This window comes from Nicotiana tomentosiformis, chromosome 11 (assembly GCF_000390325.3).
Source record: "Nicotiana tomentosiformis chromosome 11, ASM39032v3, whole genome shotgun sequence".
In the NCBI taxonomy this organism is placed as follows: Eukaryota; Viridiplantae; Streptophyta; class Magnoliopsida; order Solanales; family Solanaceae; genus Nicotiana; species Nicotiana tomentosiformis.
In genome coordinates this window covers 6,331,894-6,342,348 of record NC_090822.1, presented here as the reverse complement: position 1 = coordinate 6,342,348, position 10,455 = coordinate 6,331,894, and the positions used below count along the sequence as shown (strand labels likewise).

The following is a 10,455-nucleotide window of genomic DNA, read 5'->3' as shown; positions in this document are numbered from 1 at the left end:
TTGTATCATATTATAATTTGTTCAGTCTTAATTGAGGTTATGATTATCTTTCCGCTGCTTATCCTTAATTTAATTATTGAAAATCCTTAGTAATTTCTCAACCTTAAAAGAAGTTTTAGATATCATATTTCTTAGTCGACTTGTTTTATTTGGAATTATTTGACTCGTATTAGTTTCCCTGTTGTTGAAATGTATATTGTGGGATCGTTGATACATATTAGTTTCCACTTTATTGAGTTGTTCTCTTTACGCCTATCATTCTTTATTATGGTTGTTCCTTGTGATTTGGTCCCATATTTTTCCTGTGATTTAAAAGTTCTTGAGTTGATTTACATGTCGTACTTTGTATTATTACCATTGTTGTTGTTGTATTTGTTGTGGTGATGCACGAGGTTTCTGCCGTGCGGTTGTTATTATTGTGATGCACGAGGTTTCTGCCGTGCGGTTGTTGTTATGGGGTTACACGAGGTTTCTGTCGTGCTATTGTTACTACTGATATTTGCACATACGGCGTGACAAGGTGGGATATATATATATATGTGTGGGTTGCGCATGTGGCGAGACAAGATGGGAATATTATTATGCACGTGTGGCGAGACAAGGCGGACATTTATGTTACTATTGCACACGTGGCGAGACAAGGTGGGCTGTGTCAGGGATTTATTTGTGATGATTTGTGGCCTGGGGGCATTCTTGTTATTGATATTTGTGAAGTGGTATACATACCTGTGTGAGCTTTATCTTGTGAAAGTTGTGAGAAAATATTCTACGTGTTGTCCGTTCTTTTTCCTTATGCTTATTTGCTGATATGGACTATGGTAGGACACTTGCACAAGCATACATGTAGTTAAGCACTCTTATCGGATAAGAGGTATTCTTGATATTGTTGAGCATAGATGCTCACCCTCATTTATTTGTCTTCTATGCGAGAATGGCTCTATTGGTACGTGAGTCGTCAGTGTGGTTATGAGGTGTTATGAGGGCATAGGATGCCAAGTGTTAGGGTTCAGGTATTGAGACCCGTGAGTTGTGAATTGTCCAAGGTTTGGTACCTCGTGGAGTTGTTGACTAAAACCTGATGTAATAGCGATTGTAATTACTGAGTTATTACTTGTCCTTGCTGTATTCGTGATTCCGGATTTAGGTTGCATTCCATTTACTTTGTCTGCGTCATTTTCATGATATTCCGCTGATACTTGTTGTTTTCTTGCTATAATGCCATTACTGTATTGCGAGCCATATTGCATAGTTTTTATGTATACATCATACTTCTGTTATTCATGTGCTTATATTTGTTCAGTTTATTAGACCAATGGGTGTCTTGACTGTTGCTCGTCACTACTCCATCGAGGCTAGTCTTGATACTTACTGGGGCACCGTTGTGGTGTGCTCATGCTACTTTTCTGCACATTTTTGTGCAGATCCAGGTATTTGTTTGTTAGCTAGCTGTGTGGACTATTGCTGTGGAGACTCAAGGTAAATCTGCTACTGCGTTCGCAGGCTTCGGAGTCACCTTCCAGTTTTTATTTTGCACTGTTTATCCTTATTTCTGGATAGTTGTATTTAGAAATATTCTAGCAAACACTCTATAGAGCTTATGACTTGTACTACCGATTTTGAGAATTTTTAAGAGATTCTAATTAAATAATGTTATTGTTTTAATTATTGTTAGGCTTACCTAGTCCCTAAGACTAGGTGCCATCACGATACCCAACGGAGGGAAAATTTAGTCGTGACAATTTTATGCATCGGGTCATTTTTTGTGGGACTGTAAAGTTTTAGGATATTCGGAGTCGGTCACCCGATTTCATGCGGTTGGCGTGGACTACAACACACGATGATCTAGTAATCGTCCTGAATTTCTGTTTTAATTTTTGATAGGACAGCAAAATTTTAAGAGATTCGGAGTCGGTCACCGAATTCATGCAGATGGCGTGGACTATAGCACACGAAAATATGGGAATCATCATGAATTTTCATTTATGGCCCTAGAACACCAAAAAATAAGGAACGATCATGGAGAAGCGATGACTATTTTTCATAAGGTTATTTTTTATGGGCTGACAAAATTTTAGGAGATTCGGAGCCTGTCCCCCGAATTAGTGGTTTTAGCGTAGACTATAGCACACGAAAATCTGGGAATCGTTCTAAATTCCTGTTTTATGGCCCTAAAACGTCAAAAAAATGAGGAACAATATTTTTCATTAGGTTATTTTTTATTGGCCCGCAAAATTTTAGGAGATTCGGAGTTGGTCGCCCGAATTCATGCAGATAGCGTGGACTAGCGCACGAAAATCTGGGAATCATCTTGAATCCCCGTTTTATGGCCCTAAAAGGCCAAAATATAGGGAACGGTCATGGCGAAGCGATGATTATTATTCATTAGGTCATTTTTTTATGGGCCTACAAAATTTTAGGATATTTGGGGTCGGGCGCCCGAATCCACGAAGATGGCATAAACTATAGCACCCAAAAAATATGGGAATCGTCCTTAATTCCTAAAACGCCAAAAAAATAAGGAACGGTCATGGCGCAGCGATGACTATTGTTCATCGTTTTATTTTTATGGGCCCGTAAAATTTTAAGAGATTCGTAGCCGGTCACCTGAATTCATGCAGATAGCGTGGACTATAGCACAGAAAAATATTGGAATCGTCCTAAATTTTGTTTTATGCTCTAAAACGTCAAAAAATGAGGAACGGATATGGCAGAGCGATTACTTTTGTTCATTAGGTCATTTTTATGGTCTCGCAATATTATAGGAGATTAGGAGGCGGTCGCACGAAGTTAGCAAATGGCGTGGACTATATATCACACGCAAATCTGGGAATCATCCTGAATTTCCTTTTTATGGCCCTAAAATGCAAAAAACAAATGAGGAACGTTCATGGTAAAACAATGACTATTGTTCATTAGATCATTTTTTATGGACCCATAAAATTTTAGGAGATTCGGGGCCGGTCGCCCGAATTCATGTAAATGATGTGGACTATATAGCACACGAAAATCTGGGAATTGTCTTGAATTCTTATTTTATGGCCCTAAAATGCTAAAAAATGATGAACGGTCATGGCGAAGCAATGGCTATTGTTCATTAGGTCATTTTTTATGGGCCCGTAAAATTTGAATATATTCGGAGCCGGTCGCCCGAATTCGTGCAGATGGCGTGAACGAATATCTGGAAATCGTCCTGAAGCCAAAAAAAAAAAAAAGGAACGGTCATGGCAAAGCAATGACTATTGTTCATTTGATTGTTTTTATGGGCCCGTAAAATTTTAGGATATTCAGAGCTCGTCGCCCGAATTCCTGAAGATTGCGTGGATTAATAGCATACGAAAAATAAAAAAGCGTCATGAATTCTTGTTTTATGACCCTAAAACACCAAAAAAAGAGGAACGGTCATCGCAAAGCGATGAATATTGTTCATTAGGTCGTTTCTTATTGGCCCACAAAAGTTTAGACGATTCTCGCTTGATTACATGAAGATGGGCACACAAAAAATATCGTCTTGAATTTCTGTTTTATGGCCCTAAAATGCCAAAAAGATAGTAGTAGTCAAGAAGAATCAATGACTATTGTTCATTGGGTCAAAATTATCATTCAATGGGAACTTATCCCTGCACTAAAAGTAACAACAACATTAAACTAAGTTAAATTTCACAAGTGGGATCTCAGGAGGGTAGTGTATACGCATCCCTTGCTCCTATCTGGGGAAGGTAGAGATGTTGTTTTCGATAGACACTCGGCTCAAGAAAGAAGAAAAGAAATAATAAAAATAAGCAATATGACAACAAACTTTGCTCCCAGGCACGAGTCCCTAGGAAAGAGTCACAAACACTTTCTGGCGAGTGTGTCTACTATGTGATGTTAGTTTGTGTTTAGACCAACTTAGTTTTTTCTTCAATTATTCCTTAGTGATTGTGTTAAATCATGAAAAATAGAATCTATTTTAACGCGGGTGGTAAGTCTTTTGATATTACAGAAAATAAAGATAGAGCAGAGGTTTGGTATGAATGGGTGGAGAGGAAGTCAAATTTCATGAGAAAGATAACTTTGAGTCGGAAGGTTATGTTGTGGTTATGTAAGCTTCTGCATATTGCTTCAGATGGGAAAGGGAATGAGTTCAGGAGATGGAGGACCCGGGATCATGTCTTCAGTTTTTACTGTGCCAAGATGATCAATGACCATGGCAGGTTCATAAGTGTGGTTGCAGTGCAAGGGGTACGTAGAGCAGTTATTATTCTTCCAGAAGTTTCATTCAATGTGGGGTGTAAGGTACTTGCTTTAAAGATAGAAAGGTTCATTAATAGGGAGCCTCCTGCTACACAGAGACAACCTACAGTAGTTCCAGTTGCGAATCTTTCGTATAGAGGTGCTTTCAGGTCCGACAAGTGGGAAGCAAAAGAAGCCTCAACATCATCGTCCGAGAACCGGTCGAAAGTACAACGCATAGTGATGAATGGTCATGTTATAGGTGATGAAGACGTATTGAGCAGGTGTCTGATCGGGAGCTTCGCAATCAGCAAGGAGGTGCCTACTCTTTCTGATATCCAGAGATGGGCTAGCAACAAATGGAATGCAATTCCAGGGGTCCAGATGTATGAGTTACATGGGACAAAATTCTTATTTGAGTTTCCTTCCAGAAAATTAGCTGAACACACTAAACTTGGGGAATGGAGTTGGAGAAATAATTTATTGAGTCTTGATTGGTGGTCGCCGGTTGCAGAGTATTTACCGGCCACTGTCAATCTCGAGTGGGTGTGGATAAGAGTATTGGGATTACCACTCCATCTATGGTCACAAAGAATTTTCAAGGAGATCGGTGATATATGTGGTGGTTGGATCGAAACAGAGAAAGAAACTTCTCTGCGTAACCATCTTAAATGGGCTAGTCTGAAAGTGAAGGGCCTAGTTGCAGCAGTTCCTAGTAGCATTGAGGTAGAAAAAAATAGAATTATCTTCACAATTTCATTTGGTGTGAGGCGTCGGTGATATGGAGATTTGTTTCAGAGGTTTCAGCGCTGAACAGGGGAGACACAAACAGTAACTATGATATAGGGGTTAAAAGGGGTGATGGAATCATGGCCTAGTGGATAAAGAGGTGCCAGCTGGGAAGTATTCAACTGGGCCACAAGGTATGGGCCAAGGGAGTTTTTTAATTTCTGGGTCCAATTGTGGGTCATTAAAGAGTCCAGATCTGGGAATTAAAAATAGATTGGGTTCTATTAATAAGCCTGACCCGATGGAAACAGAGATATTAGTGAACATTAGCACAAGGGAATCGCTTGCTATGGTTGCACTGATGTAGAGAGAAGAAGATATCTGCAACACAGAATCAACAGAACTAATGAACGTGCAAGGGTTTGAGGAAGTGGCTAGATCAACATGTCCTGAAAGAGAAACTACTCCATTTTCTTCTCCTATTTATGTTACAAAGAAACTGTAAGATGTAGTAGTACATGAGGAACCCACAGAAGTAATGAGCATGCAAGGTGAGGAGCAGATGGGTAGAGCATCTTGCTCTCAGAGAGAAATTATTCCATTTTCTTCTCTTTCTTCTGGATTAAACCAATTGATGGATGAAGAAGACCACGAGACATGGTCCGTGGATGATGCAGAACCTCTAGATGTGCAATTTATCGAGGCAGAGATGGAGGCTTCTTTATGGGTTCATAAAAACGTTCTAAAATTGAGCAAGACTTATGAGGTAAATTTTCAAGGTTGTGAAAGGAAAGCTCTAGAACTGTTTCTCAAAATTGATAGGCATAGACAAGAGTTGATGAAGGCGTCAACAATGAAGATGTGCACGACTCCAAAAAGAAAAAAAGGGAGTTTGGAGGCTCAGAATTTAGTGTTCAATATGAATTTTCCGAAGTCAAGCTCTAGGAATAGAGGGAAATCTATTAGCAATGTGTATCAACGAAGGTCAATATTATCTCTTGGAACGTTAGGGGATTAAATCATGTTAACAAAAGAAGAGTGGTGAAACTATTAATTGAGAATTGGAAGGCAGACATTTATTGTCTTCAAGAATCCAAGCTTGAAGGGGATGTACAGGGGTATGTGAAATAGATATGGGGTTATAGATGGGTAAAATTTGGGTGTCTAGAGGCTAGCGGTACAAGAGGGCATTTTGGTATTATGGGATAGCAAAGTATGGAGGGGGGAAGTAGTCAATATTGGGAGTTACTCCATAACCTGTAGTTTCTTTTCTATAAATCAAAATTTTTCATGGCATTTGTCTGTGGTATATGGGCCTCATTGTAGAATAAAGAGGGAGAATGTTTGGTGGGAGTTAGCTACTTCTAGGGGAGTTTTTGAAGGGCCTTGAGTTATTTGTGGTGATTTTAACGTTACAAGATTTATGGAGGAAAGGAGGGGATACAACAGAATTTTAAGAGCTATGAGAGAGTTTACTAATTTTGTAGAGGATTTAGAGCTTATTGATCCACCACTTGAAGAGAAAATTTACACATGGAACAGGGGAGTTAATTCTCGTATAGCGTCGAGATTGGATAGGTTTATGTTCTCTGTTGACTGGGATGAAAAGTTTAGGAATGTCAAACAAGTTATTCTTCCAAAAGTTTTCTCAGATCATTCTCCTATTTCTATGTAATGTGGGGTTTGGGAGAACACAAAATCCTATTTTAAGTTTGAAAATTGGTGGTTGGGAAAGAGGAGTTCAAGGATAAAATAGCTTCCTGGTGGATTTATTTTGATGTACAGGGCAGACCTGATTATATTCTAGCCCAAAAACTCAGGTTGTTGATAGTTAAGCTGAAAGAATGGAGGACAGGTCAAGAGGAAAATTTGGAGGTTCTGAAAACTATCTGTTTGAACAAAATTCTTGTACTAGATGTTGTTCAAGAATCCAGGGATCTTTTTGAAGATGATTCGGTGCAAAAGGCTAGCCTAGTCATGGAATTGGAAGAGATTGCCAAAAATGAGGAGTTTATTTGGAGGCAGAAATCAAGAGTTCAATGGTTAAAACAAGAGTATCGAAATACTAAATATTTTCAGAGGATTGCAAATGCCCACAGAAGGTTCAACAACATTGACAAGCTCAACATTAATGGGATACAAGTGGATGAAAAGGAAGTTATAAAGGGTGAGATCTTAGCCTTTTATCAGCACTTATACACTGAATCTGAAGCATGGAGGCCAGAGTTAAATTTTCCAGATTGTCCTAGAATTAGTGAGGCAGAGGAGCAATGGCTACAGAGGGGGTTTGAAGAGCAAGAAATCATTGAGGGATTGAAGGATTGTGCAGCAGACAAAGCTCCAGGTCCAGATGGCTACACCATGGGTTTTTTAATTCAATGCTAGGATGTGGTGAAAGAAGATTTGATGAATACTTTTCAAAACTTCCACTCACGGGAATTGTTTGAGAAGAGCTTTAATGCTACTTATGTAGCATTAATTCCAAAGAAGGCTGGGGCAATAGAACTAAAAGATTACAGACCTATAAGTCTCATAACTAGTGTGTATAAGATCATTTCAAAGGTTTTGACAAAGAGATTGAAGACAGTCATTCACAAACTGGCTGACACTCAACAAATGGCTTTTATCAAAGGTAGGCAGATCATGGATGCATCCCTAATAGCAAACGAATGTGTTGATTACAGGGTTAAAAGTAAGATCGCTGGGATCCTTGGCAAACTGGATATTGAGAAGGACTATGACCATATAAACTGGAACTATTTTCTGAAAACTCTGAAGAATATGGGCTTTGGAAGCAAGTGGATCAAATGGATAGGTTTCTACATCAGCACTGTTAAGTTTTCCATTCTATTTAATGGTTCTCCAGATGGTTTCTTTTTCTTTACAGAGAGGGCTAAGGCAAGAAGACCCCCTGTCTCCTTTCCTTTGTATAATTGTAATGGAAGGTCTGAATAGTATGATTAAGAAGGCAAACCAGGATAGGTTGATAAGGGGTTTCAAGGCAGTGAATAATTTCAGTAGCAATCTGGAGATTACTCATCTGCTTTATGCGGATGATTCTTTGGTGTTCCGTGATGCTAAAGAAGAGCAAGTTAGACATCTGAGGTTGATCTTATCTGTCTTTGAAGCTATCTCATGGTTACATGTCAATTGGAGTAAGTCACAGGTGTACACAATTAATGAGGTCACCAACATTCAAAGATTGGCAGGGGTGCTAGGTTGTCAAGTGGGAAATCTCCCAACAACATATTTGTGGATGCCTTTGAGAGCAAAAAATAGATCCCAGGAGTTATGGAATGAGGTGTTGGAGAGGTGTGAAAAGAAACTTGCTATATGGAAAGGAAATTATCTTTCTCTTGGATGAGGGATTACTTTAGTCAATAGTGTGCTAGATGTTCTTCCTACTTACATGATATCTCTTTTCCCAATTCCTGTAAAAGTTGAGAAAAGAGTGGATGCTTTAAGGAGGAAATTCATATGGCCAGGGAAAAAGGAGAAGAAGGCCTACAATTTGGTAAAATAGAGCACTTTGCTTAAAAGCAAGAGGGGTGGAGGTTTGGGAATCAGACAACATAACAAGAGTTTACATATAAAGTGGCTATGGAGATTTTCTCTAGAGGATCAAGCTTTATGGAGAAAGGTTATCTGTGAAAAATATGGGGCAGATGGAAGGTGGTGTACAGCAGGAGCTTCTAGACCCTATGGTGTAAGTGTATGGAAGTCAATTAGAAATTTATGGCCAGGATTTATCAGCAATGTTAGAAACAAAGTGGGGAATGACAATAAAACTTCTTTCTAGAATGATGATTGGATTGGTAATGGACCTCTTAAAGAGGTTTTTCCATATTTGTTCACTATAGTGCAACAACCGCAAGCTACTGTGGCTGAGGTATGGAGTATGCAGGGGTGGAATGTTACATTCAGAAGGTTCCTCAATGACTGGGAGGTTACGAGAGTGATTGAATTCTACAAATTGTTGGATGGCTTTAAGGGCATCACAGAAGAAGAGGACATGCTTATATGGAAAGAAACAACGGAGGAGTATATACTGTAAAGTCAGCATATGGAATCTTAAATAGCTCTGGTCACATGAACAATGGGACATGGCACTGGAAGCACATCTGGAAGGTGAAAATCCCTTTTAAAGTGGCTTACTTTTGTTGGCTTGTAGTCAAAGAGGCTGTTCTAACTCATGACTATTTAATGAGGAGAGGAATGCTTATGTGTTCCAAATGTTTCTTGTGTAGAAAAGAGATTGAAACAAACAACCACCTCTTTTTACATTGCAAAGTAACTAGTAGGTTGTGATATTTTTCATGAGTATGAAAGGTGTGAAATGGGCAATACCTAGGACAACTGCAGAAATGTTAGCTTGTTGGAATGACCCTGGTATTATACTAAGGCAGAAGTGTGATCACCTAATTTTTTATCATATTTGAATTTTTTCACCACTTTTTAGTTGGTAAATATTTTTAAAGCTTTTATTTTATCTTTTTATATATTTTTAAGAAAATTCAAAATAAAAAAAAATATATTTTTAGATAATTAGTCTTGTTTTAATTTTTTTTAAAAAAATTAAAATATATTTTATTAGTGTATTTTTTGTTAGTCTAAAGACTTTCTATAAATAAATATTGAATATTTATTACTTTAATCCTTTGGTTAGTAAGATGTAGTATTTTACAATATTTATCAATTATCTCTAAATAAATAAATAAATAAAAGTAAAAAGAAAAATGAACGAAAAGGTGGCACAATGATGTGGCCTTGAAAATTTTGCACAAATCTTGCACATGCACTTCTCCCAATTAGCTACCCATTTTTCAAAAGCTCACATGGGGTAGGAATCTAATTTCTTCTTCCCCCAATTTTCATTCTAATATACATATAACAAAAAGTCAAAGGGGGGGAGGAAAGTCAAAAAGGGGAGGAGGAAAGAGAGGGGATCCGAGAGAGAAGAAAAAAGAGAGGAAGTTAGATCTGGGGACAGAGACCAGAGAGAGAAGAAAACGCAGCACAAAAAAATATATATACTACAAATGGATCTTATCTTTTTCATAGGTAGATACCATTCATAACACTCATTTTTTTACCATTAAAATCACCTCTAAAACTCCATATACCAATAACTTAACACCACTGCCAAACACTACTACTTCTTTACAAAAGCCAATTGGGAGCTCAGCTAAAAATCAACCCATTTTTTCACCCAAAAGCAGTCCCTAAATCAACACTCCAAACCCAGCAAAAAGAAAATAGTCCATAAATTATAACTTTTAAACCTGAAATCAAGCTAAAAACAAAAACCCAGCTATAGCAACACCATGAAACAACCTTTAAATCATCGTTGTTATTAGAGTTTCGGTCGAGGTTCAGTTAACTGCGAGATTTTCAACCACTGATTTTGGTTCGAAGCCGGCTTTGGTCTTTAAAGTTTCAAAGGGTGTTGACGTCATAGTCTTTGACGTAAAGGTCCACTTTTACTCTCATTGTAATTCTTCTGTTTCCTTTAAT

General features: G+C 38.1%; 1 protein-coding gene across 1 annotated transcript; it reads left to right on the top strand.

Annotated features, from left to right (window-relative positions):
* Positions 1-7,879: 7,879 nt before the first annotated feature.
* On the top strand, positions 7,880-8,305 carry LOC138901008 (uncharacterized). Its single transcript, XM_070188732.1, has one exon. The coding sequence runs from the start codon at positions 7,880-7,882 to the stop codon at positions 8,303-8,305; it is 426 nt and encodes a 141-aa protein (XP_070044833.1).
* The last annotated feature ends 2,150 nt before the right edge of the window (positions 8,306-10,455 follow it).